Raw genomic sequence first — 25,713 nt, forward strand, 5'->3', positions numbered from 1 at the left:
GTGTCGGCGCGGCCAACCGGTGGCTTCGAGCTGCGTGGGGGCCGGCTGCCGGGGGATCGAGGAGAATCAGGCACCGAGGAGGCCGAGGACGGTGACCTGTCCAGCACACGCGGTTGTAACTCAAATTCCAGCAGCGTCTTGTGTCGGCGGGAAGTGGTCTTGGTGGTATGGACCGGCACTGGATAGTACCTTAGGGGGTATGGGTGCGAGAAGAGGGCAACTACCAGGTGAGACGGCGGCAGTGACAGTGATGGCGGCGGCAGCAAAGAGGGGTTGCTCGAAAACGCTGCCCCGTTATTATTGTACGCGCGCTGCCTGTTGGTGAATCGAGGCTCGCCTACGCTACGCCGACTGCCGCCTTTCAGCTGCACGGCGCCAATAACACCACCCGCAGGCGACGTGCTGGCCTGTCTGCTGAAACGCCGCCGTGCTGCCCGCGGCGCCTGCTCTCGCTCACATGCTGCGTTACCCACAGCCGCAGCCTCTATGCCCTCGCCACGACAAGACGGTGCTTAATATACCTGGCCGTGTCGCACGCGAAGCCCGCCCTTTTCGTTGCCTCGCAAACCCGACATGCCCTCGCTTGGGGAGTTGCCCGTCTTCACTTACGTACCGCGCGTTTCGTCTAAATCCTACGTACCGCGGACCCGTGGTCCACACGCGTGAGCCTGGCGTGCCTGGCTCCATCAGCCCAACGACACGCTCTCCTCTTGGCAGCACCAGCAGCATCGCCGTGATGACCGCCGTTCGCACTACGCTCCTCCACTTCCCTCCTCCCCCGCCAGTCGCATGCACACAGGGCTGAAATACCAGCACACCTTCGGCGCCGTCCTCGGCGGTGCCAGCCGCAGCCACACCCATTGGCTGTGCAGCTGCAGCCCTGACCGCATCATCCGCTCGCCAGCATCCTTGTCCACGCAACTCTTGCCAGCTGACTGGCGGTCTGTCAGGCATGCACATATATTGCCTTTGCGCCTCTGCCTGCACGACATTGCGCAAAGGTTTGCTGATCCGGAGCCTGCCGCTGGATTTGGCTTTGCAGAGTGCCTTGATGTGGCCGGGCGCACAAGATCGCAATTATCGAAGACGTTGGCCAACATCACGTCTGGGCGATCGCTCACTCAAGCTAGACCACAATTGAGAACATTTGCTGTTGCAGAGCCGTTTTGAGCAGCGACTATCTTAGCCTTCGCTCAAGGTTTGGACGCCTGGCTCCTGCGCATCAGCACCAGCATCTCCGCGAGGTCTGGACCTCGACATCCTCTTGATGACTCGGACGGGCATCCTCCACACACTCCGGTGATGCAGGTCCAAGCAATAGTCCACACATGCGGTACAACATCTCCTGACATTATTGCAAGCACTCGGGCGTTGTCGGAAACACATCGTTAATTCTCCGAATGATCGAGCACCACAGTAAGGTAGTATTATCTTGCTCTACGCAGCACGCCACAATCACCTCATGCCTCCCGTTCTCCCATGCAAGCTCTCCTCCACCGATCGATTCTGGCCCTCTCCCTCCCCTCCGCAACCAGGCTCACGCTGTCACTAATCCCCACTTCGTCCGCCTCCCAATCATCGGCCTCTGCCTCCGCCTCGTCATCCGCAATCCCCGCTTCCACGCCCTCCGGCACCGCAGACAGCCACTTCCGCATCGTCGGGGAAGACACGGTAGGCACCATCTCCTGCTCCGCCGACATCCTGTCCCCGCCGCAATCACTCTCGTCCACGCCCGCAAACACCGTGTCTTGGTCATCCTGGTCGAACTCAACCGGCACGCCGGCGTCCACGGCACGGCGCTTCGCAGACGTCCAGGCCCCTTCGGCGTCAATCAACGCGCGAGTCAGCCCCGCCGTCTCCTGCACCCAGCGGATGTCGAATGCCTCGGGCGAATCGTCTGTGGTGGGCAAGCCAGCGTCGGCCGCAGCTTGGTTGGCGTAGAATTCCTGAGCGCGCTGGTTCGAGCGGTTTTCGAAGGCGTTGCGCGCTTGGGTCAGCGTCTGCTTCGCGGCCCATAGGTCGTTGACGATGTCTTGCTTCTTCTGGTCTTCTTCCGAGAGGGGCTCGGCTTTCAGGTGGTCCAGGTTGTGGTCGAGCGGTGCGATTTCTTCGTCTTCAAGGAGAGGATCACCGGCTGCTTTGAGCTTGTCGCAGAAGAGGAGGTATTCTTCCTCGAGATCGAATTTCTTGACTTCTACTGCAGGATCTTCCTCTTCCATGGGGACGAGCATCCCGCAAATGAACGCTTCTTCCAGGTAGGCAATGACTGAAGCTTGCACTTCACGCAGGATATCCGCCTGTGTCTGCACACCTGCGAAAAGCTCCTGCTTCCGGCCACCAACATCCAACAACATGGCTTTGAGGATGGTGAGACGCTGCTCCAGGGATGCTCTTGCGTCTCGATCATCGCCTTCAAGTTGATCGTCCAGTTTTCGCAGGCGAGACTTGCAACTCGCTATTGCGCTTTCTACTTTGCTCTCCAGTCCTATCAAAGCCAGTTTGGTTTTGGAGCTTTGGGAACGAGCTTTTGCGAAGTCTCTTTGACTCTGTAGGGCCTCTTGGACATGTCCCGAGAAATCGAGCGTCATCAACAGAGCAACGCAGCCTTTGACGCCATCAGAGGCCAGGACTAAGCGCGAAGGTCCATCGGTGTAACACTCCGCAGCCTCGGCAGCCAATGTGACATACTCTTCGTCGCGGATGGCCTGTTCTTCCTCAAACGTCAAGGGTGCAGGGTCAGCCTCCACTCCATCCTCGGCCACCACACCTTCGGCATTTTCGATGGGCGAAGAAACTTCGTCTTGATGTGTTGCTATCACATCATCAGAAGAAACACCCTTCGTGGTAAGGTGCTCGGTTGTTTGATCATCTCTGGCGTCGGATCGCCCCTCGAACGTGAGGGTTGGGCTTGCCGGCGTCAGACAAGCTGATTCAGACGCAGGCTCGGTTTCATTTTCATGGCTGCCAGAGGATAAGAGGTGCATTTCTGGCGAAGCCCCGAACTCATTGCCTGCAGTCAGTGGACGTATTTGAGAAGAATTGTGTCGGCCGAGCTCTCTTGTGTCGTCGACACTCGAGGCTCTGACTGCATCGTCAGCGGCTTTCCGCCGATACAGCGCCTGTAATTCGCGCTTCAAGAATGTAAGTCTCCCCATTGCGGGCTAGGTGTATCTTGTCAAGCAGCACCTTCTCCAAATAGTATGACTGTGTTGTTTGCCGAAGGCAAGCAAGTCCAGATAACTCCCAACGGAAGCGTAGCGTTCGAGATTTGCGATTGGAAAAGAACAAAGGGAAGTAGCTTCATCGGCCGGTTTATTGGCAGGCTTTGTCTCCTGGATGATAGCCGGAAATGTCGAAATGAGGGCGCCGCTTTGTCTTCAAAATTTCATGTATCATTACCTGCTCATTGGCTTTGTGCTACAATATGCAATAGCCTTCGACACCACGTACTTGCTGGTCAATTAATCTCATTGACCAGCGTCACCATAACCCCAATTCCGCTTCTGCTCGCACGCAGCTCAAGGTTTCTTGGAGTTTGTGAGCACGCCCGCAGACCTGCAACGATAAAACAGCCTCTGCCTTTACCTCCTCAAGGAGAGCGTTTCGGTCACAGCAACCATGTCTAGCACCGCTAAGAATATTCAAACGTCATTCCTCATCCGGAAAGGAGCTACTGCTGTAAGCGCTGGCAACGCTGCAGCACCGTCGCAGAATGCGCTTCCTACAGGACCAGCGCCGGCATGGCGAAGCCCAGGAGTCAATGCCCTCAAGAGCGCACTCTCGACCGCTCGCAACCCCAACCTAGCACCGCGGCCCAAATCAGTCATGATGAATTTGCCAGCAACTCCCTCTGCAGTCGCAGGTCACATGGCCAATCTCCACGTGAGCGCACCGCAAGCACCAGACTGGCGCTCTGCCCGAGTGTACGACCCTTCCGTCGGCCCTACACGCTCGGCCATGACAACCAACTGGCGCTCGAGCGCAGTTGGCAGCAATGCGACCAGTCGTACTGGTCGTCAGACATTCCAGAACGCAGTGTGCACCTTATCGAACCTCTCTCGCTCCGACTTCCATCTCGGCGACGTGATCGCCGCGCCGTTCCACGTCGCGAACACGAACCCCAACGCCAGCCCATCCGACCCTCGTCTGGTGAGGACAGTCGAAGGCTTCGCTTACTCGAAACGCAGGATGCTCGTCGTGCTCTTCGTCCACTCGCAGGACATGTACTGCCTGCCATTGTACAGCTTCGGCAACCGCGGGCTGCATGCGAAACCGGACGTGCTGAAGAAAGAGTACGTATGCATGCGGAACGCCGGCGACAAGGTGTTCGCGAACGAGGGTCCCCATGAACCGATTGCCGTGAGGTGTCGGCGGCCGTTGACGGAAACTACGACGGTGCATCTGACTGGTGGCATCAGAGTCGGGTGTAATGAAGATATCACGGCTGTTGGCAGGTTGACGGAGGAAGGGTATGGGAATTTGCTGGATCTCTGGAAGGCGTTAGTGGCGGAGGCACAGGAAGACACTTATTGATTTTCTGATGATCGATGTAAGATTTTAGTCGTCGATATTAGCCACCATGTTGATCAGAAAGGGCTTGAGAGATAGTGATTGACGCTCAAGATTGTACAACCTCTGCATTCGGATTGGCCATCCAGCTGATGTGCGTGTTACATCCATTCCACCTTTTCGATTGATAACGGCGTCAATGTGATCGTACAACCATCCTATCTAATCAACGGAATGGGAGGGACGGTAGACGTCGTGGGAGCACATGAACTATTACGCCTCGCTTACTTCTGAATTCTGGGCGAGTCAGTGCTTCGGTAAAAGCCGTGCTCGTTATTTATTGATCTCTCGGGGTCCGTAACAAACTCATATGAGATACAGATGGTCAAGGTCCGGGTAGTCTGAGCAGGATTTGTTGCGTCGTCACACATCGGGGCAACGACTCATGTCCAAACTTCACTGCCGTTGAACAAACGGTGCGCCTCGAACACTAACGCCGCGGTCCGGGGCACCGTCAGGAAGACGAAGGTTTCGAGCTATTAGCTGGTACTGGGTCTGGATAGTGCGGTGAGCCTTGCGCGATGGCGCATCCACATCTGCTCGGTCGGTATCGACGGATCGGTTGGCTTGTTCCCAGTGCTTCGGACGAGTGGTCGCTGGTGGCAAGGCTGTGCTTGCATGTTGGAGATTGAGTCCGGCTACTGCTTCTTGCCCGTAACGCAGGGCTGTCCTTTGATGACAGGCGAGGCCAGGCACGAAACGACGAAGGGGGGGATTACTCCGGCGCAGCCCACTTATCACCGGCAAGCGAGACGCACCAAGGCTACTATCGAAAAGCTGTAGAGTAGGGACTTGATGGCTGGTGCCGCAAAAGGAGTCGTTCTCCAGGCGGATAGCAGCCGCGAGGGTTCTGGCAGCGGCCGGGCCCACACGGGCTGCGCTCCTGGCGGCCGGGAGCCCAATCACACGCGCGTGCGCGCGCCCAGAAGCTCACCTACCGAAGGCCCGGGCGCGGCCTCTTTGATTGCGAGCAGCACCGACTGCTGCGCCGTGTGCATGCCACCACCTTCTGCGCTGCGAGCCCGTTTTCGCTGTTGTGAGAGGAGGCCTGAGGGCAGGGCGACACGCTAATCACCGACTCGCAGCCCTTCTCCAGCCCGCCGGGCTCCAAAGCCTTCCTCACGCACATCTTCACTCGTTCAGCACCATCCGCCTCCACCAGTGACGTTCTGGATCGCGCCCTCGGCTGCACATCGCGTCGCTAGCCACTGGTTGGGAGCTGCGCCCATCGGAGCCGTTGCACTGAGACGGCACGTCTTTACGATTTCACATCACACTCTCTTTCAACTGGCCATTTTTCCTTTCACAACATCGTCCGGGCCGCGCGATATTGCCTCCAGGGCCCTGCGACGGATTTCTGCGGGGCGTGCCTATAGCAGCACCGTCTTAACCGCTCCTCAGCCACTCACTGCCCGTTCCGCCTTGAAACCTGCATACCGCCTGTGCGCGGGGGAGATCGAATGCAGTAATATTGCACCGCAACCATGGCCACCAATGCTGCTGCACAGTGGAGCCATGCCGTACCGTTGGATCACGCCCAGGAGAACGACTACCCGAGGGCTTCCAGCGGCTCGCGAACAGGGCACTACGCCTACCAGGACACCACCAACTATTCTTATGGGTCTGTAGGGAAACGCCCGAGTCACTCGAACATGCGCGGAGACAGCGACAGCGAGCGGTCTCGCCGGCCTTCGGCCAACCACCAGTCGGTGCCGAAGAAACGCTCCGCTCAGCCGCTTCGCCAGCCGCAGAAGTCCGCGGAGGGATCTGAGGATGAGGGCTGGATACACCGTGATAAGCTGAGGGAGATTGAGATTCAGGAGATGGAGCAAGCTGGCATGCGTGTCCGCCAACCGCGTCGGTCTGGTAGTGCTGGGCCGAGTGCGGGTCGGCGGTCGAACAGCAGGTCAATGAGTAGGACAGGCATGAGGCGGCAAATGAGCAAAGAGCAGCTGAGCGAGTCCCCTGTGGACGACAACGGGTACGGAGAATTCAAGCGGAAAAGGGTGTCCACAATCCCAGCAGCGGATGCGTCAGAGGAGCAGGAGGCGGAATACGACCACAGGAATGACACGGAGCTGCGATCACTGGAGGAGCTGGCAGCAAATCAGCCCTCTTTCAGACAGCACTCTGGCAGGCCCAGCACCTCTAGGATTCCCGTATCGAAAGTCAGCCCTGTTCCGGTACCTTATGCCATGGTGGATCGGGACTCTCCTCTACCCCGAAGCAGGCATGGCAGCAACCGCTACAGTGGCAACTGGGATGAACTGCAATACGCGAGAAAGGCTAGGAGCGGCAGCGTGGGTAGTCAAGTGCTTCTGGACGACGACGGCTATCGGACACCCTCAAGGCCAGCGAGCTCACATATGCGTGGCTCACTGGAGGACAGGAACGGACTCTCACATTCTCCACCGAAGGCTCGCATGCCAAACAAGGATGCACCTACGTCCGGAGCTCGAAAGGCGTCCGGAGGTCGTCCGTTGGGGGCAAACGCCGTCAAACCACGTGCTCGGTCTGGCACGACTGGAGCACGGCCTGCCTCTAGTGGTGGACCGAAGAATCCCATAAACAGACCGGAAGGCGAGGCGCCCTGGATTGCCTCTATGTATAAGCCGGATCCAAGGTTGCCTCCGGATCAACAAATGCTACCAACGCACGCCAAGCGCATGGCACAAGAGCAAGGAGGGCCTGATTCCCAGCCAGGCGCTCATAGAGACGATGAGAAATCAGAGACAGGACTCGACGCGCAGCAGCCCGACTTCGATGCTCAGCAGCGCCTCAGTCCCAAGATCGGCTCGCCCGTCAAGGAGAAACACTCTCCGAATCCAGGAGAAGGATCTGGCTGGCCCCTTGCGGGCGACAAACGCAGCGATCCAGGCAGTCCTCGCCCTGGTACCAGCGGCGGATATCGCATCACTCCCACGATTTCTACACACCCTGGTCTCCCCAGAAACCCGACGTCTGAGAAGGACGTCACAACACCGCACAACCCTACGCCTCGCATTCCAGACTTCGACAAAGATGACGAAGAAGAAGAGGGCCCGAAGCGGAAGAAGGGCTGTATGGGCTGCGTCGTGATGTGAAGAGGTGGAAGGTCAAGGAGATGCTACCACCCGTCACGCGCAGACTGCACCCGTGCTGCTTTCGCGTTTTCTACGAGCCACCAGGCGCCCACCATTTCTTTCCCCTTACCGTTCTATTTCGTTGTTCCTGCCATTACCCAACCCTCGATACCACGGCCGTTTTTCTTTTTGTCCTATCGTTTCTTGCCCTTCCTTCTTCAACCAGAGGCCTTCTGCATTTCTCATCTTTCCTAGCGTTCCAGCGAGCCTGAGCCTGCTCTCTCCTCACCCATCCTTTCTACCGATTGCACGCTCATATCGCATGGCCAGCGTGCAGCGAGGCTTTTCTTCAGACGTTGAGCGGCATTAGCGTTGAGCTTTCTTGTTTGTCGTTGTTAGGTTAGCCGAACATAATGTGAAGATTTGCATATGAGTGAATAATTTAGCAGATTGGTTGACGGTACCGTAGATACCGTATGTGAAACCTTGAACGCATATTGAACATGACTGGCAACAACATTGACCCTTGATTCATTTCATTTAAGAAGGTTCAAGCACGGTAAGATGCAAGGCAGAGTTGCAGCAGGGCAGACTCAGATAGTGGTACAGATGGGAAACACACACAACGTAGCAATGCACCCAACGCCGACCGTTATTATCATTTGTTAATCCGTCGCCATTGCTCTATTTCCTCCATGCGCTCATTCACAAAAGCACAACAATATGACAAGCCCTCCTAGTGAGATAGAGTTTGTTGCCTCAGGACCTCTAGATGTGTCGCTTAGCGCCGGCTTGGCGCACCGCGCTCGAAAAGCACGGGCCATACAGCCAGTCGTGCTGCTACTTCGATACCAGCGAAAAGTTGCCCGCGCTGCTGTGATTCTCGTTTGAAGCAACTACACAACCGGCTCTTCGAGGATCTTCGACACTAACAACCAGTCAATCACATCGAAAATGGTACGTCGGCTCTCTTTGTATGGCTCAGGTCCCCGGCGGCGCATTGGCACTGGTGGAATCGGAGGGAGGAGGGGACCGTGATGGATGGGAAGAGAAGGAGTTTTGCGGGTGGATGGCATGTCGAAGGGCAGGATGGGACTGAGGGCGGGACCACGATGCCTCACAATGCGCCAATGGGACCATGCGACAACACTCTCTGAACCACAAGCTAACACATCTTCGCAGTCGGACGGAGAAGAGGTTCCCCAGCAGGAGGTCGAGGCCGCCGAGGAGGTCGAGGTGCCGGCCGACAACGCCAGCGGCAGCATGTCTGTCCTCGACGCCCTCAAGGGTGTGCTCAAGATCTCCCTCATCCACGACGGTCTTGCCCGCGGCCTCCGTGAGGCCTCCAAGGCCCTCGACCGCCGCCAGGCCCACATGTGCGTGCTCAACGAGGCTTGCGAGGAGGAGGCCTACAAGAAGCTCGTCGTCGCTCTCTGCGGCGAGCACAAGATCCCTCTGATCAAGGTCCCCGACGGCAAGCAGCTCGGCGAGTGGGCTGGTCTCTGTAAGTTGCGCCCTTCTCTATGGGAAACAGTCACGTGGGACGTTTTTGCTGATTCTCTTTCACAGGCCAGATCGACCGCGAGGGCAACGCCCGCAAGGTCGTCAACTGCTCTTGCGTCGTCGTCAAGGACTGGGGTGAGGAGTCCCAGGAGCGCTCCATCCTGCTCAACTACTTCCAGACCGAGCAGTAAGCGCCTCGACCGGGAAGCGATCGGGCGTAGCACACAGCCGGCGGCATCGCGGCTTCTCAGCACGATTCTTCAACCACATCACTTTTGCGGACAACCTGCGGTGGCATCTTTTCGGAGGATGAACATCGCCAAAAGCAGCAGTCATTAGCGGGCGTATCTGATATGGTGGAGGTCTGGAGGGGCTGTGGGGAGGAGGAGATTTGTTGGTTTCTTCCTTCGGCGATGTACAGTAGGCTCGCCGGTTGCCTGGCTGGAGCTAGCTCGAAAGCAAACGGGGAATCCACGGAACGATATGTTCTCACGTCTTTTCCACTTTGTGATTTGTGATACCGCAAACGTGATGCTGCTGAGTACCTTGGCACGGAGGTCCCACGACGGACGGGCCGAAAAGAATATACGCCTTCAACCCTACGCACGCCAAAAGCAGAGGTGTCTCGTCAAACCCACGGTTGATAGAGTCGTGTTCTCAAACTACATGTATCGTGACAACAATGCAACGCAACACAACGCAACGCTAAAGCCGAGCATTAAAGAACCCCCTACTCCCTCAATCAGCCCAAAACCCAAACAACACCTCACCTCATCTCAAAACTCCCCCACCCCCCACCCCGCCCCCTCAACCTCAGCAGCTGATACGGCGTCGAGCTCGGATCGAAATACAAGCCCTCGACGTGCCCATCCCGCCTCCTCAAACTGACATAGTAGAAGCCGCTGATCGTCAGCCCGTGCCCGCGGTCCTGGTCGCCCAGGCGGTCCGACGAGCTCGACGTGCACCCGTCGTGCCGCGAGTGCACGAAGCAGCGCTCCTTCCAGCGCATGAAGACGTACTCTTCGCCGAGGGCGCGGAGCCGGGAGCGCGAGAGGAGGAGGCGCGCGAGCGTCGCGGGGGAGGTCGGGGGTGGTGGTGGGGTTTTGGCGGGGCTGGAGGCGGGTTCGGAGAGGGCGTTGAAGGGCGGGAGGGCGAGCCAGTTCTGCGCGTCGAGGGGCGCGGTCGCGGAGGGGAAGGAGATGGCGTCTGAGAGAGTGGTGGCGGCGCCGGGGGCGGGGTCTTTGGGGCCGCTGGGCGAGGGGGGCGTGAGGAAGCTGTGCGTGTGGTGGTCGAGGATGTGGCCTTCGAGGTAGGTGGTGATGGGGGCGGATTTCTTGCCGGCTTTGGGGCGGTGCTCGGGCGCGGCGCCCGGGTTGAGGATGTTGACTGCTGAGGCGGGGTGTTGCGGGACGTCGTAGGCTTCCATTGTCCCTTGGATGGTCATCTTTTCCCAGTCGATGTTGTGGATCGTTACGCGGACGGGCCAGTGGTCGTTGGCTGGGTCGGTGGGGGTGGGGTTCGGGGCGGGTGGGCGAGGTGCTGGGGGGATCTGGTGGGAGAGCCAGGGTCGGGAGGCGTCGAAGGATCCTATTGAGCGGGTCGAGCTCGGGTGCTCGTTCTGTCTGTAGTTCGGGTCGATTTGTTCGATGTGCGTGCCGGGCTGCGTATGCCGCTGGTGTGTGATGTTCATGCTTGCGCTGGAGGCATGCTGGTGGCCCTGGAACACCGCGCCAGGCTGCAACCAGGATGACGGAGCCGGCGGTTCAATGTCGTCCAAATCCAGCATGAAATCCTCGTGTTTATCCGCGAAGAACTCCTTCGTGGCGAGATTATTCGCAATCGCCGTCGCAAGCGAATCCTCGTACGACCTCGACGACCGCAAATCGCTCAGATACTTCAACGCATTCTCCAGCAACAGCGTGGAGGCCGCCGCGGACGGCGCGCTCGACGAACTCGTCGCCCCGCCCCAGACCGGCGGCAACCTCGCCTGCTCGTGCTCCGCCAGAAACCCCCTCTGGAACGCCTCCACCCTCTCCAGCCTGTCCAGCTCATGCATCCGCGGCAGCTCCAGCCTCTCCCCCTCCGCCCCCAACCGCCCCGTCGCCGACCCAACCCACGCGCCGCCCCTCACCCTCTCCTCCTCCTCGCTCATCCCACTCCTCTCCCTCTCCACAACATACCTTAGCATCCTCTCCGTCCCGCTCGGCGACGCCTCCTGCCTCGCCCGCTGCAACAGCACCCGGTTCCGCAAACTCTGCCTCTCCCGCCTCCGCCGCTCGCTCATCTGCTCGTACGTCTCCACCGTCCCGTTGACCCGCATATACGACGCCGCGCGCGCGGGGCTGCCGCTGCCCTCCAGCCCGCTCGCGCGCCGCCCAAACAACCGCAGCAGATCCCCCGAGGACGAAGAGCCAGACTCCGGCTGCTGCCTCCTCAGCTCCGCCAGGATCGCGTCCAGCTCCCCGCCGCCCTCTTCCTCCCCGTCGTGCTCGTCCTCCGCATCCGCCTGCGCGCCAGCGCCAGGCGCCCAATCGTACAGCCTCTGCGCGCGCGGCGACGGCGTGCGGTCCCCGTACGCGCCCTCCGAGGCCGCGGGCTGCGGCTCGTGCGCGCGGTTCAGCCGCGCCAGGACGCGCTGCAGGCGCTCGCGGCGCGAGAGGTCGTCTGCTGCGGGGGCGAGGCGCGGGTCGCGGCGGGGGTCGAGGAAGGCTGTGCGGGCTGTCGAGCTCGAGCCAGAGCGAGAGTGAGGGTTCTGGGGCTGGGGCTGGGAGTGGGAGGCGCTGGCGAGGGTGTCGAGGGCGTCGAGCGAGTCGCGGAGGAAGTCGGTGTTGGCTTCGTCGGCGGCGTCGGAGGCGGCGTGGGAGTGGGTGTGGAGGGTTGAGGCGAGGTCGGGGGCGGGCGAGGAGAGGTAGGTGAAGGGCGTGAGGGGGCGGGAAGGGCTTCTCTGTTTGCGGGAGGAGGGATGTTAGTTGTTTGGTTGGTTGGACGGGTGTGAGGGAGGGGCGGTAGGTGCGCAAGGTATGTACATACCGTGGGAGAAGGCACGGCGGGGGTGTTTACGGGCGGCATGGTTTGGTCATCGCGCTGTGTTGCTTGCTGTGCTGCGAGCGGCTGAGGGCGCTTGGTTGCGGGGTGTGTTCTGCGGAATGAGGATGCAATGCGCGCGGACAGAAAGATCAATGTAATATACTCATGGGTAGCTGGTGTGAGACTGGGGTTTGTATGTGTTTTAGTGAGGTGACAAAGGATGCGAGACGGACAGAGGGAGGAGTCTGTCTGCGCCTGGTCGCTAACCGCCGCCGCACGACGGCGCATGCCTCTCCGCTTCCGTCTCCGTCGTCATCGCAGCTGGCAGGCGCAGCGCGCTTGGCACCGGCAGCTTTTCACGTGTCAAACCTTCGCATATTGAAATGACGGAGCGAGGGCGATCCCGAGGGTAAAATCTGCAAAAGCTCACGTGCGAGGGCCGAACTACCTGCTAATTTGTGAACGATCACGGAAAGGAAAACAAGCGTTGCCGAAAAAAATCGTTTTTCGATTATCTCTGAACAAAAAATAGCCACAACTTAAACAGTTTCAAACCCACCCGTGAGAATCAAAGCCCACGAGCAAGGTCAACTCAACCCGCATCCAATTTTCGCCCATTACCTTGCCAGAAGGCTAGACTTTATCCCGCCAGGGGAAGCGTAGCATGGATGAGAACTACGCGATCCGACTAGAAAATCCTCACGACCACCGCGCCCCCGACGCGACGGACTCGCCAGTCAAGGCTTCCGCGCTCGGGGGAGGGCGTCCGATATCCCAACCCTCACTGACAACACCCCACAGGCGCGGGACTGGTCGATTCCAGTCCAACGCCCTCGGACGCGAAGGAGACCCCGAAAAAGCCACTCGAAGCCGGTCTACCTCCTCCCGTCTCGCGTTCGGAAACCCAAAAAGCCTCGGGACGTACTCGTGGCGGCGCCTGGCATCACAGATGCGCTGGGCGGCACTTTTCGTCGCGGGCGCGCGGGGTGCTCCTGGCGTCCGGTGCGGTGGGGTGTGTCTCAGGTCGTGATGTCGATTCCATCCGTTGTTGCTGATGACGAAAGGTCGTGAGGTCCGTCGTATTAACGAGCCAGTACAGCCGGTGTACTCGTCGAGGCTCAGTTTTGATTTCTGAAAGAAGCGTGCCGGTCGTCGATGTCGTTGTCCAGTCCGAAGATGTTACGGTCGGAATACATCGCCGCGTGCGCCCTCATCACCGTGCCCCCCGGGCCGAGTCTCGTCGCCGGTCTTGGCTAGCAAGAGCGGAGGAGACGTAGGCGAGGGGCAGATTTCCAGGCGCACGAAGGCAAAGAGAAGAGAAGGCAGCGGTGCCAGCCGCGCCGAGTGAAGCATTGCGAGATAAAAGACATTGGCGCTCTCCGTCCCGTACTCCCCGAAATATGCAGGCTGACCGGAACGTAAAACCAGAAGAGCGGTGGACCGCGAGGTCCTGTTGTGTGTGTTGTCTTTTGAAGGGTGGTTGTCGCGATGCATGCCTCCCAGAGAAATGCGTTCACTCATAAAATCCAAAGCAGAGAAGTCCAGTAAGAATGCAGTCGCTTGCGAGAAGACAAAGAAAAGTAAGAAGAACGCCGTCCATAGATGCCGGAAAAGTCGTTGTGATGCTGAAGCCATGTTCCAAGAAAGGTAGTGGCCAACATCGGGTATCATCGTTGCATCGCTCGAGGGAAAATTTTACATCGCGTGTCGGTGGAGCACGGATCTTGTGCGCAATTCAAGAGTCCGCGTCGTCGAGATAGGTAGATTGAGTTGTCGTGGTGGGCCAGACCCCGACAGGCCTGAGTGAGGTCGATCAACGACCGATTGGGCGGAAGAAGGGCGCAGAACAGTGGTTCGGCTGCTGACGTTTAGATCATAGCAGCGTACTGCGGCTGAAAGGGTCCCTGGTTCCATCCAAAGTCGTTGAAACCACCCATGCCGAGGTCGTTGCCGCAATGCTGAGGAAGCATGCTTGGCAAAGGCACTGCAGGTATGGGCGCCATGCACTCAGGGGAGCTGTAGTAGTGCGTGGGAGCGGAGGTGTACGGTTGGCTGAGGGAAGGAGTGGGCGAGGGGAGCTGCACGTTGCTCAGGCCGGATTCTGGCCAGAAGCCGTTAGATGGTGTGTCGCTGCAGCTCGTCGCTGTAGGGGAGGGAGTCGACGGAAGCACCTGCCATGAGTCGATCGGCGCAGGGGGCTGGGACACCAACGTCGGAGTCGGCTGCCACCACCCGCCCATTACGGCGTTCTGAGTTTGGATGAAAGGCGCGGGGTGGATCACGTCGACAATTCTCGGGGGAGGCGGGAGGAGAGGAAGAAAGAGATTCATGATCTGGTTCTTCACATCCTCCGAGCGACCCTCGAGAAGCTCGCCAGCACCTTCCTCTTCAAGACCCTCAAGCGCACGAGCGCCAGTGCGGAACACGAAGCGGTTCGCGGCTTGCACAAACTCCTCTTGCAGTTTCTTCAGCTGCGCATCCTTCTCGGGCCAGCTCCAGGTGTTTGCAGCAACATCTACAGAGTAGATGTCCTTGTGGTACTCAATCAGCAAGTCGATCGTATCCGAAGTCAGCTTGAAAGCGACTTCGTGTTGAGATACCATATCGACGTGCACGACGTAGGCCTCGACGTGGATGACTTGGTAGTTGTGCAGAGCCTCCATCAAAGGGTTGTCATCCTTGCGTAGTTTCGTGTCGGCGGCTATGGGGAGCATCAGCGACGTCAAAGACCAGATCGCACCCTCGCCAGCAAGGGTCTCGGTGAGACAGCGCATGTGTTGGGGCACGCTGTTCAAAGGGCGCTTGATCTTGTTGATGCGCTTGAGCGTCTGGGTCAACCAGGGCTCAACCTTTGTGTTGAGGACGATGGTCGGTGCTGATCGGGGCGCAAAGGCCTGCGCCGACGCCGGCAACAGCTGCATAGGCATGGCGAGCGTTGTTCCGCGTGTCGGTGGTCGGATTGATTGTTTTGCACGTGCGATGTGGTGCGATGCGATGGGATGCGATGATATATGGACGGCGTTCCTAGGGTAAAACGAAGCACAAAATTAAAGGGAACGAGGAGAGAATTCTCTCAAATCAGGTTGGAAACGATGGAAGATTAGTCTGATACGCCTTTGAGGGGGAAGAGAGGATAGAAGGAAGAGTAGGTGGTCGGCGAATGAGGGGGCGTAACAGCTTGGTGGGAGTCGAGAAGAGGATGGGTTTGCGGGGGGGAACGCTTATAACGCTGGCCGGGCTGGCCCTACAGAAGCGCTAGTGCTGGCTCAGCACAGCCTCTTGATTCTGCGACTTGCAGTACGGCTGCATATGGGCCGACAGACGTGCATGTCTAGCTCGATTTCGAGGGTCCAGCTTCGCATGGCGTTCGCCTTCTCCGTCCGCCTCACCCGTGCGTGCTCTTCGCACCAAAATAGTCGGGTGCTGTCAAGGGACGGTAGCACCGCGGCGGCAGATGACTGCGACTCGAGCGACTCCATCCTCTCGCCCGAAAGGGTCCGAGAGAAAAGTCGTGTGCGAAGTACTGTACGTAGTTGTTCGCGATTGCCTCGGCAGGCGGAGGCTGGTCTGATGAGTGAGTCCGACGGGCTCTGCTCCGACCACGGCGACGAGCAGCCAGCCAGCCGTCCCACATGAAGGAGGGTGAGGCGTCCATCGCGCGCAGGCTAGCAGCAGGAAACTTGCGCGATGTAGCCAAAGGCAGGACGTATACATGTAGACGTCGCAGGCGCGCATGTTGCATTGAGCCGCCGGGCGCACTTCTCAAGGCGCGCGTTTCAGGGCCGTCTGCAGGCCGCAATCGTGGCCAGTGTCTGCCTGCGGGATCTACGTTCTCGAATACATATGGCCCGGGGCCTTGCATATCGCCGGCGCATATACTGCTTCCTCACGGCGAGCGGGTCAGCGTCTTCGCGGAGGATTCGGCCATGTGTGCGAAAGGGTTCGGGGTCCATGTGTGCGAGAGGGTTCGGGAAGGCTGCTCGGGACGCTCCTCGACGGGCGGATGGCTCGCAGTTCCCTCGCGAAGACGCGCAAGAGTACGATGAGTGGATGTGCGCGGCCGTGGCGTTGGAATACAGGTGCGCCAGGCAGGGATGCGGCCGTTTCGCGCGGCCAATCACAACCCGTACCAGGGATGGCTGCTCTGGAACACGCGGGTGACCAGCTGAGCCGGGCCCTGAGGGAGAAAACAGGGTCGTACGCGCGCCTGCGGGACACCTGCTCCAGTCAGGCAGACGGGAGATGTCCAAGACGCAGCGACTGAAGGGGCAGTTGGACGGCTTCGGAGCGAACAGGGCGAAAATAGAAACATGCGCGCAGCATCGAGGGACGGTGAGGTGCAAAAATCGGGCATCGAGGCTGTGCTGCGGCGCAGGGCTGTGGCGCGCCCTGGGTGCAGAGATGCACGATCGGCGTCGGCCACTCCGGGTTCCACCTACTAGTGACCTAGGGAGGCCGGCACTGCTCGCACCGCCAGCCTCATCACTGGCTGCCGCTCAGCATCCCGGTATGAACATCACTCAGGCATGATGCCACGCATGGCCGGCGTGGGGGCTCTCGGACGTGCCTGGAGGCATAGGGGCAACATTCATGCCAGGTCGTGTCGATGCGATCGCGCGCGGCCATGCTACGTTGCGGTGGGAGGTTGCGCAGCGTCCACGGCTGCATCTGGCAGGCCGCGCGCTGTTTGTCCATCCACACCCTGCAGCTGCACTCGACCTCGCTCGCGGACGAGCTTGCGTTGATGTTCGGGAGAACAAGACGTGCGACGGGGCGCCGCACGCGTCACGGTGATCAGAACGCACGCTTGCGGCTGCCAGGAGTGGCGAGCGGGCGCTTGACGTGCAGCGACACTCGAGCTGAAGTCCGTCCACTGCCTAGGTAGGTATCCGAAAGTATGTGGCATGAGCCGCATGAATGCATCTCGGCACGGAAATCAGGTTTGTATTCTTACAGGAGCTGTCGACACCCTGACTCGTGTCGAGATTATGTTAGAGACGCCTCTTCTTTGCCTAAGTAAACATCTTGTAGATCGTTATCGGGGAGCTACTATGCTACCATGCCACCATCACCTCTACATAGACCATCGAAAAACGCATTCTCCATCGCTAAAGCGAACCAGCCAGCGCGCCACGAACTTCCCCCTCAAGTCCCAAACACAGACGGCGCCAAGGCCATCAGAAGCCGCCGCCCGCCCACACCCTCCCTCACCTCACGTGTTCCTCACAAGCAGCCAGCCTTCACCTCACGTCACGCGTCCGGCGTCACACGCGCATCTCCAGCCAGCCTACAGTCCCTAGTATTCCCTCCGCGCGCGCAGTGGTGTGATCGCCTCGCCTCGCCTCGCCTGACAGCCGCCTCAAACTCCCCCAGCAGCCGCAGGGGCGGAAATACGGGCTGACAGCGCGCGCGGTGTTTCAACCCTGCATGTGCACGTTCGATCGCCCTGTGACTCCTCCTCCTCCTCCCTCGCCCATCCCGCGCGATGGACACACTGCCGCACCTCACCGACGAACCGCAGCACTTCGCAGCCTGCTGCCGGGCGCTTTCAAAACCGCTCCTGCAGACGCTGCTCGCCGCGCTGCCCCGCTCTCCCGCCCTCGTGCTCTCCGTCGGCAGCGGCAGCGGGCTTCTGGAAGCCTTGCTGTTGCACGCGAGTCCGGGCGGTTTGGAGCTGTACGGGGTGGAAGTGGCGTCGTGCCAGTGTCCGTTTTTACCGGACGAGCGCGTGCTGAGGGTGCCGGGCACGCGAGCGCTGGTCGCTGATGCTGTGCTCGCTTCGGTTCTGATGTTCGTATATCCGCGAGTGCCGGCGCTGGTTGCGGAGTACGTCGATGTCTGTGCTGGTGGTGCGCTGGAGAAGCTTGTGTGGCTGGGCCATCGGAGTGACTGGGCTGATTGCGAGAGGTTGGTTGTCGACGCGTTCACTGATGTTCGGATTGTTGAGAGCGTTGGCCTTCCGGATCACGAGATTATGGTTGTTGCTACAGGTCCGAAGGCAAGGCCTTTGGCGACTCCGTGATGTTCTCGTTGTACATGGTTAATGAGACGCGTCGTATTCACTCCAGTGTCGCGTTTCTCTATGGACACGATACTTCGAGCTCACAGTTGGAATACGATAGCTGTCAATACTCATGCTTACGAACGAGCTTGACGACAGAATCGCTAAGTTCTATCGATGAGAAACCCCATCGAGCAAAGACAATGTTCGTCGCCCGAAATACTCGATCTATGGGAGCACGCGTGCCTGCTCTTCCACAGTTTCGAATGGCAGAGCGCAGCCGACACTTTCCGACTGACAGCAAGCCTAACCTCCGACCAACACGAGCAGGCCATCTTTCTCCTTAGCCAAGGCCTGATTGAGGCTCGACTCGGCGACTTCGACCTTGCTCTGGAGACTTGGAAGAGCGCACTTGGCCTGGACGCGTCAGATTCAATCACGAATTTTCTGATTGGCCTCTTATATGCCGAAATTGGAGAACTCGCCACCAGCCACGCGCACTTTGAGGCAAGCACGGCAAACATACAGGACGGCGATGCGGACTGCCGCAGACTCGGACTGGATTTCGACCTCACTGCGACTGACGTCCGCCGGAACGTCGACATTTTAGACTCCGCGCTGCAAAACAAGGACACTGGGCGCGACGCGGATCACTCAGCATCCCTCCCCTTGAACCGAATCCCCGCGAACATCATGTTCGAGCCCCCTCCTCGGAACGCGACGACGCCGCAGAGATCAAGCAACGAGCCTCGGCGTTCTCCTCTGAACGCAAAAAACCCAGGCCTGAGTCTCTTGACGCCGCGAGACGCGCAAGTACACTACGAATCGACGCGGGATCTGGCTCGCTTCCTTCGTCACGCAGGACCGAACGGGGAAGAAAATGTCTCTGTCGACCGACATTACATGCTGAGTCTCCTGCGTGGGGGCTCCATGGGGCTGTCGGCTCTAGACCTCAATGACCAGATACTCCATTCGTCGATGGCATCAGGGGAATCGACTTTGGGTCGACCGAACGATCTCGAAAACATACTATATTCGTACGGCGTATCGAACGAGGAGAGACACTCCGATCCGACGATGGCCACTCCCGAGAAGCAACAGCCGAATCCCAACCCGAATAGCACACCACAATGTAATCCCAACGAATCCTTAAGCTCACGCCGAATCGCCAAGCACGTCGTTCACCGCTGGCTTCGCAAAGCCGCTCGCTCGCCGCGGCGCCAAAGCCCGACGAATCGGCAGGAAGAAACGACGGTGTCTGTCGACAAATCGAGTAGCAGCGTTGCTTCGAGCACACGGAAAGCAGCTTCGCATAGCTTGCCTAGTGTCGTCTCGTCGTTGGAGGTCTTTAAGCTTGGGGCGAGGCGTAGGAAGGCGTCTCCGGGCTAGGTGATGTGGTTCGATTTTAATGCAGATTGACTGGTATTTTTGCTAGCCATAATGCAGCTCGCAACACACAATTCTTTTCTCATAATCGAATGATCAATTCATCGTCCTTTGACGATTGATAGCTATGTGATGTTCGCGTCGAGTGCCGCCATCAGTCATCCGAGAATTTGAAGTCTGTACGGTATCACGATGATGATACCATGTGGTATCACACTCCTCTATCGACCATCGTGCCTAGAAATTCACGCGGAGAGTCTAGCAAATAACCATACGAGAACACGTCGTACTTATTAAAAGTCAACAAGCTTTCCAACACGCGATGGCCCGATCCTAAGCCCAGACCCTGAATTGTAACGTCATGGACGTCCAATGCATATACGCATGCGAATCTCCACCACGTACCAACACAATCATACAAACAACACACACCAAAACAAACCGATACAAGCAAAGGGAACCGCACGCAGCCCCCACCACCCCATGCCCCCTCTCACCAACCCCCTCCTCCGCCGACCCCTCCCCCTCCTCAGCATCTCAACCACAACCCTCCTCCTCGCCACAACCCTCGCGCCCCGAACCCAAGGAAAGCCCAAAATGTCCACCTCCCCCACCCCCCGCACCACCCCTCTCCCACCCCGCCACGCCACCTGGCCCTACACGCCCGCCGACTTCGCGCGCGCCGACCCCACCCCAGACGCCTCGTTCTACAGCTCCCCGCGCTTCGTCACACACATCGACGACGCGGCCATCGCGTCGCTGAAAGCCTACTACGCGTCCGCCCTGCCGAGGCAATGCCGCGTGCTGGACTTCTGCTCCTCGTGGGTGAGCCATTATCCGCGCGAAATCGAAGCGGCGGTCGCGAGGGGCGAGCTGAGAGTCGTGGGGATGGGGATGAACGAGGCGGAGCTGCAGGCGAACGGCGTGCTGGGGCGCGGGGGCAGGGTGCTGGCTGATCTCAACGAGTCGGCGGACGTGGGTGGGGCGTTGAGGGGCGCGGGGGTTCTGGCGGAGGGGGAGGAGGGGGAGGGAGAGGGGGGGTTCTTCGACGCGGCGACCTGCGTGGTGTCGGTTGATTATCTGACGGATCCCGTCGGGGTCTTGCGGAGTCTGAGGGGGGTGATGAGGGAGGGCGCGAGGGTGCATTTGGCGGTGAGCAATCGGTGTTTTCCGACGAAGGCGGTCGCGCGGTGGCTGAGGGTTGACGAGGGGGAGAGGGTGAGGATGGTTGGGGATTACTTGCATTTTGCGGGGTGGAGGGATGTGGAGGTTGTGGAGCTGAGCGATGGGAGGGTGGAGCAGGAGGGTGGCGCGGAGGGAGGGCAGAATAGTCTGCAGGGGCTGATGGGGTGGATGGGGATGAGGGGGAGGGATCCGCTTTGGGTTGTTAGGGCGGTGAAGTGAGGTTGGTGTTGATGTGAGAAGTGAGGGAAGGTGGTGGGATTGAAAAAACTCGAAGTATTGGTCTAAAAGGGGTCTCGTCATATAATATTCGTAACTTCCAATAAAGAAGTACCTAGGTCGGGACGAAGCTGGTCTATTCTCATGCCTGGCCTGTGCCTGATCTGTCATCAATCTCTCAGGTGGCCGGCCTTCGTCAGTTGGATTCCAAAGTTGATCCCTTTCCCACGCAGTTGGCAACGCCTTATGTCCCAAGTGAGTATCTACAACATCCAAGAATGAAACGCCGTGTCCATGCTGACTCCCGGAGCAATAGCAAGGAAGTTGTAAGGGAAACCAAAAAACGCCAGTTCCATGTTGTAATTCGTGACCGTGCTGATTCAGCTTATGGTCGTTGTTGAAAATCAAATATTGCGTCGACTAACGGTTGGGCTGTACGCTTACAGCGGTCAACTCCTAGTAGGCCGCTTGAGTCGTGTAGCTGTTCGTGCGGCCGTAACCAGGTCTCATCTCGCTGCCCCGTCGAGACGAGTATCCCGTCTGGACTTTCACATCCTCCGGACGGAATTGCTGGTAGCGGACCTCCTCGCCGGGCGGCGAGTATTTCGACCGAGTTTGCCGAGGCGACGAGCGGGAAGATGTCGTCGGGATTTCGCCGTACAAGTGATCCCGGCGATGACTCTCGTTGCGGGAGGGCGACGGACGCGCCGGCATGTCTTGCAGACCTTGCGGTGTGTAGACGTAGCTGGTGGTACGGGCTGACGAGAGAGGCGGGCGTGACGGGGTGGCCGGGTAGCGCGAAGACGCCGTGCGACCGCGTTCTTCCTTGGTGTTCATCGGCGAAGGTGATCGTGTGACTTTGCCTCTTGCGCCGCTTGCCGGCTCGTGTACCTCGGTGCGGTAGCCGTTCGGCGTGGGATATTCATTGTCATCCGCATACGCCTTTTCATAAGGGCTCTTTGCGCTTTGTGGGTTGATGGGTTCCGGCGTGGCACCGGGAGTCGGCAGGGCGTCGGTAGTCTCAGTTCGTCGCAGGCCTGAAGCCTTCTGGGTCTTCCTGGAAGATTCTCGTTCCCGCCGTGGGCTCGGCTGGGGCATGCTGTCAGCCCGGCGGAATGGCGGTGCGGAGAAATCATCCTTCTCTTCAGCTTCGACTTGCATGGAGTATGCACGCCTGGGTGTCTCGCCGGGCAGGTGGATCTGGCCGGGTGCAGACTTGGTGTGAGGAAGTGGTGGTGTTTTCCGAACGGGCTCTCCGTAGTCATGACTTGACCGTCGTGTTCTTTCACGTTCGCGGCGCGGTGATTCGCGGCGTGAGGTCTCCTCTGACTCGCGTTCTGCTGGTCGTGGTTTCCCAGATCCTCGCCTGACCATGACAGCCGGGCGACCGTCACCCCTCTTAATGTACTCGACCTTGTCTTTCGAAGACACACGAGGCGGTGAAGGCCGACGTACAGGTTCGGGGTACTGCCTCGAGGCTCCTCGCGAGCGCTGAATGTATTCCCTCGCGTTGCTCTCGTCTGACTGCATCTTGCGGGCCCGCTCCTCTACGTTGTAGGGGCGGACATCTTCCTTCTGTCTCCTGACCTGCTCATAGTACGCTTCCCGTTCTCGCCGCCTGTCTTCCTCTTCCCGTCGGGTGTAGGACTGTCTAGGTGTCTCGACAGGGGCATCAGACTCACTGCTAGACGCAGTCTCCGGGCCGACGTAGGCGTACTTGTAGTCGCGATCCTTGCGAGTGTCTCTACTACTTTGCTTGGTCTTCTCCTTTTGCCTAGCACGCTCGTACTCCTTCGCGCTCTGGCGTGAAGCTCTGGCACGTTCCTTCTCGGACTTTGGTGTGGGTCGTTTTGATGACGGACGTTCGTACTCGTAGTCTTTCCTCGCAGCAGTTCTAGGCCTGTCGAAGTATTCGGTTTCGGCATCATAAGGGCGGCGTTCCTCAACGTGGACCCGTTCGCTTCGGTCAGCTCCACGGGCAGTGTAGTTAGGGGCGCGGACCGGCGATTCGTGGCGCGTCCTGGTGTAGCCGGACGCTCTGACCTCCGACTGAGCACCGGCACCACCGCTTTGCTTCTCCATCACTTCCTTCTTCAACTCGGCCAGCTTGACCTGAGCATCGTAGCGGGCGCGGCGGTCGTCATCGCCAATGATCTCGTAGGCAGTTTGGATTTTGTGGAACTGGTCCGATGCGATCTGCTTCTGGGCGGCATCCTGAACCTTGTCGGGGTGGAACTTGAGAATGAGCTTGCGGTAGGTGGTCTTGATGGTAGCGGCGGCGGCATCCCGAGGAAGACCCAGGGCCAGGTAGGGGTCAGGTGGGAGGGGCGATCCCATAATGGAGCGTCCAGCGAGCAATACCGGACGGCGTGGACCGGTGAAGGGTGTGCTCGGGGGTGGTGTTGGGGGATGTCGGCATTAAAGGCCCAGAGTCGGCTCGTGCGTAGCGGTGTACGTCTCAGCGTCCAGCCTGGGGTCGGTGGAGTCGGCTGTTGTCACGTCTGCGCTGGCCTCGGCTCAGGGTCGCGTCGACACAGCCTGGCTGGGCGGGCGGCGCTGGTGCTTGCAAACAATAGCGGGCGAAGACGGCAGGCGTCTGTGTGCTGTATGCCGAGAGTAGGAATCGTGGTCGTCGTGGCGCTGCACGGCGCAGCGAGAGTTTGCAAAGGATTGTTGTGTAGGGACAAACGGAGGGTGTGAAGAGTCGCGAATCTCGCGCGGCCGCTGCCGAGCGTTCCCCAAGGTTGCGGGAAGTCTAGCCTCTCCCTTTTTCCCGCTTACGTCACCGGGTGCGCGGGCGCGGCAGTTCGGCGGCTGTGCTGAGACTGATTGATTGCTATTAGACACGCTTGATCAGCAGCAACGGCGGCGGCGACTGTGTGATTGTGCGGCGAGCGAGCGGCGGGTGGTGTGCGAGAGCAGGCACTGGGCGGGCGTGGCGAAGTGCGAGCAGGCTACGGGCGTTTTCTGCTGGGCGCGGCAGGGATTGGCAGGAGGGCAGCGGGTAGGGGCAGCGATCGTCTGGCCGGCTGCGAGCGCGAGTGGGTTGGGCGGTCAGGGCAGCGTGCCTGAGTGGCCCGGGGAAGCAACCTTGAAGGCAAGTCGCGGGCGGGCGTCCGTGCTGGGTGGGAAGGCGGTGCGAAGACGGGCCTTGGGGCGCTGGAGGCGGCCAGAGGGCGCGAGAAGGGTCGTGGGTAGGTTGGAAGGGTCGGAGGTTGAAGGACGAAGGGTGAAGGTCGGCAGTGGGGAGGCCTGGCGCGGCGAGGCGAGGCTGCTCGTGATCTAGGGTAGGGTAGGGTAGGGTAGGGTATGGTGCTGCTCTAGCAATCTATCAATCAGGGAGATGCTGGCCGCGAGGCTGTCGGGCGCGGTCTGCTGGGTGCTGTCTACGGTGTAATCTGCAGACGTTGCTGCTACGGCTAGCCTACTAGTACTGCTGTCTCGCTCTGACACACGTCACTACCTACTGCAACCGGCGAGGCTGGCGGGGACGCAGCGCGGTGACGATCACAGGCACGCTGTATGCCTCTCCATCGTGCGAGCGCCCTCTGCCCACCTGGCCCGCCGGCGAAGCGAGGCGAAGCGAGGAATCTGCAAACACATCGCGGCGCGCAATCGCCGCCCTGCCCCCTCATCTGGCGATCCGCGAGCTTCCATCGACTGGCAGGTCGATTGGCCGACCGCGTGCAGTAGTGCCGCAGTCGCTGGCCCGCCGCGGCGTCTCGACCATCGAAATCGCAGGGCGAGCCTCTCGCGCCTTTGCCCGCTCGCGCCCAGCACGCAACTCACGCACGCACGCACGCTCGCTCCAGCCTGCTTAGGCAAGGCATGTATGAACAGAGGCCGCCGTCACAGCGCGCACGCATAGTCAGCTCACGTCCGTCAAATCAGCCTCCCATTGCGACAGCCACGGCGCGCATGCGACATGCCTCACTCTGCAAAACGGGCCGGCTCATGGCTTCGGCAGCAAATCAGACCGCCCATCACGCCCCCAGCGTTCTCACGGCGCTTCGCTGCGATGCCACCCGCCCCACGGAAACCTTCCACTGCTCACGACGAGCAGCACTGCCCGCGGTGCCGAGCCCACTACCGCCGTTCCTAGCTGTTCCGGCCTGCCCTTAGCAGCTCTACGCGCTTCGCTACTAAGGCTCGCATTTCGCGTTATACAGCGCACATCGAGTTCATGCGTGTGCCCTGCCAGTCCCCGCCACCAGCGCTTCGAACGCCGATGCCGTACCTGTGGATCCGCCGATTCATGGCTCAGAGCAACCAGACGGGTTCGCAACCTTAGCCCTCCTTAAGTGCTGACCGAATCAGCCACGACGCGTAGCGAATCTGGCAGTGATCACAGGTACAATATCGTCTCTGGCAATAATAACATCTCGGAGGTACACGCGCCGCCCTTTCACTTCACGAACAGGAGCCTCAGAACGGCAATGCTCCCGGCAATCCTTCCGGTCAGGACAGCTACAGCACCCTTGGGCGCTGACACGACAGCAAGGATGCCCAGTCGCCCGAAACGCCGCCCATTCGCTCAACCTCCACGTAGTCAGGTACCGCTGCAGCTGCGTTTTCGCCCATCCATCACACTCACGTGCTGGCACTGCAGCACCCGCGTTAGACGCTGCTAGGCTCACGAGGCCGGATCTCGCGGTCCATCCTCGTCTCGCCTGTGGATAAAAGCATCGCTGATGTCACGTGTGACGGTAAGTACTCCTCGGCGTTTCACCACCGGCCGTCTCACGGGACCTTGCTGTTGGGTTG

General features: G+C 59.6%; 10 protein-coding genes across 10 annotated transcripts; 5 read left to right on the forward strand and 5 right to left on the reverse strand.

The window, feature by feature from the left end:
* Positions 1–1,460: 1,460 nt before the first annotated feature.
* WHR41_00066 (uncharacterized protein) lies at positions 1,461–3,155 on the reverse strand (the record flags this gene model as incomplete). Its single annotated transcript, XM_069368672.1, has 1 exon — positions 1,461–3,155. The coding sequence occupies one exon, from the start codon at positions 3,153–3,155 to the stop codon at positions 1,461–1,463; it is 1,695 nt and encodes a 564-aa protein (XP_069234358.1).
* Positions 3,156–3,618: 463 nt separating this feature from the next.
* Positions 3,619–4,533, forward strand: WHR41_00067 (uncharacterized protein; the record flags this gene model as incomplete). The annotated part of the gene is made up of 1 exon (XM_069368673.1): positions 3,619–4,533. The coding sequence occupies one exon, from the start codon at positions 3,619–3,621 to the stop codon at positions 4,531–4,533; it is 915 nt and encodes a 304-aa protein (XP_069234359.1).
* Positions 4,534–6,053: 1,520 nt separating this feature from the next.
* Positions 6,054–7,652, forward strand: WHR41_00068 (uncharacterized protein; the record flags this gene model as incomplete). Its single annotated transcript, XM_069368674.1, has 1 exon — positions 6,054–7,652. The coding sequence occupies one exon, from the start codon at positions 6,054–6,056 to the stop codon at positions 7,650–7,652; it is 1,599 nt and encodes a 532-aa protein (XP_069234360.1).
* Positions 7,653–8,458: 806 nt separating this feature from the next.
* Positions 8,459–9,626, forward strand: RPS12 (40S ribosomal protein eS12). Its single transcript, XM_069368675.1, has 3 exons — positions 8,459–8,588; positions 8,814–9,135; positions 9,201–9,626. The coding sequence occupies exons 1-3, from the start codon at positions 8,586–8,588 to the stop codon at positions 9,323–9,325; spliced, it is 450 nt and encodes a 149-aa protein (XP_069234361.1). The 5' UTR covers positions 8,459–8,585; the 3' UTR covers positions 9,326–9,626.
* A 274-nt stretch (positions 9,627–9,900) lies between these two features.
* On the reverse strand, positions 9,901–12,397 carry WHR41_00070 (uncharacterized protein; the record flags this gene model as incomplete). The annotated part of the gene is made up of 2 exons (XM_069368676.1): positions 12,165–12,397; positions 9,901–12,078 (listed from the first exon to the last, which is right to left on the reverse strand). Exons 1-2 carry the CDS (start codon positions 12,201–12,203, stop codon positions 9,901–9,903), a joined length of 2,217 nt encoding a protein of 738 aa, XP_069234102.1. The 5' UTR covers positions 12,204–12,397.
* A 1,632-nt stretch (positions 12,398–14,029) lies between these two features.
* Positions 14,030–15,088, reverse strand: WHR41_00071 (uncharacterized protein; the record flags this gene model as incomplete). Its single annotated transcript, XM_069368677.1, has 1 exon — positions 14,030–15,088. One exon carries the CDS (start codon positions 15,086–15,088, stop codon positions 14,030–14,032), a length of 1,059 nt encoding a protein of 352 aa, XP_069234101.1.
* A 2,558-nt stretch (positions 15,089–17,646) lies between these two features.
* Positions 17,647–18,183, forward strand: WHR41_00072 (uncharacterized protein; the record flags this gene model as incomplete). The annotated part of the gene is made up of 1 exon (XM_069368678.1): positions 17,647–18,183. The coding sequence occupies one exon, from the start codon at positions 17,647–17,649 to the stop codon at positions 18,181–18,183; it is 537 nt and encodes a 178-aa protein (XP_069234100.1).
* A 1,848-nt stretch (positions 18,184–20,031) lies between these two features.
* WHR41_00073 (uncharacterized protein) lies at positions 20,032–20,952 on the forward strand (the record flags this gene model as incomplete). The annotated part of the gene is made up of 1 exon (XM_069368679.1): positions 20,032–20,952. The coding sequence occupies one exon, from the start codon at positions 20,032–20,034 to the stop codon at positions 20,950–20,952; it is 921 nt and encodes a 306-aa protein (XP_069234099.1).
* A 453-nt stretch (positions 20,953–21,405) lies between these two features.
* Positions 21,406–23,286, reverse strand: WHR41_00074 (uncharacterized protein; the record flags this gene model as incomplete). The annotated part of the gene is made up of 1 exon (XM_069368680.1): positions 21,406–23,286. One exon carries the CDS (start codon positions 23,284–23,286, stop codon positions 21,406–21,408), a length of 1,881 nt encoding a protein of 626 aa, XP_069234106.1.
* A 717-nt stretch (positions 23,287–24,003) lies between these two features.
* Positions 24,004–24,584, reverse strand: WHR41_00075 (uncharacterized protein; the record flags this gene model as incomplete). The annotated part of the gene is made up of 2 exons (XM_069368681.1): positions 24,004–24,201; positions 24,417–24,584. 2 exons carry the CDS (start codon positions 24,582–24,584, stop codon positions 24,004–24,006), a joined length of 366 nt encoding a protein of 121 aa, XP_069234105.1.
* Between the last annotated feature and the right edge of the window lie 1,129 nt (positions 24,585–25,713).

The sequence above is a fragment of the Cladosporium halotolerans genome (assembly GCF_011745625.1).
Source record: "Cladosporium halotolerans strain TM138-S3 chromosome Unknown Sca1, whole genome shotgun sequence".
In the NCBI taxonomy this organism is placed as follows: Eukaryota; Fungi; Ascomycota; class Dothideomycetes; order Cladosporiales; family Cladosporiaceae; genus Cladosporium; species Cladosporium halotolerans.

Bases quoted from the DNA above. Each gene is read 5' to 3' on its own strand.
- RPS12 (XM_069368675.1), top strand. The intron at 9,136-9,200 runs GTAAGTTGCGCC...TCTCTTTCACAG, and splicing joins CGGCGAGTGGGCTGGTCTCT to GCCAGATCGACCGCGAGGGC.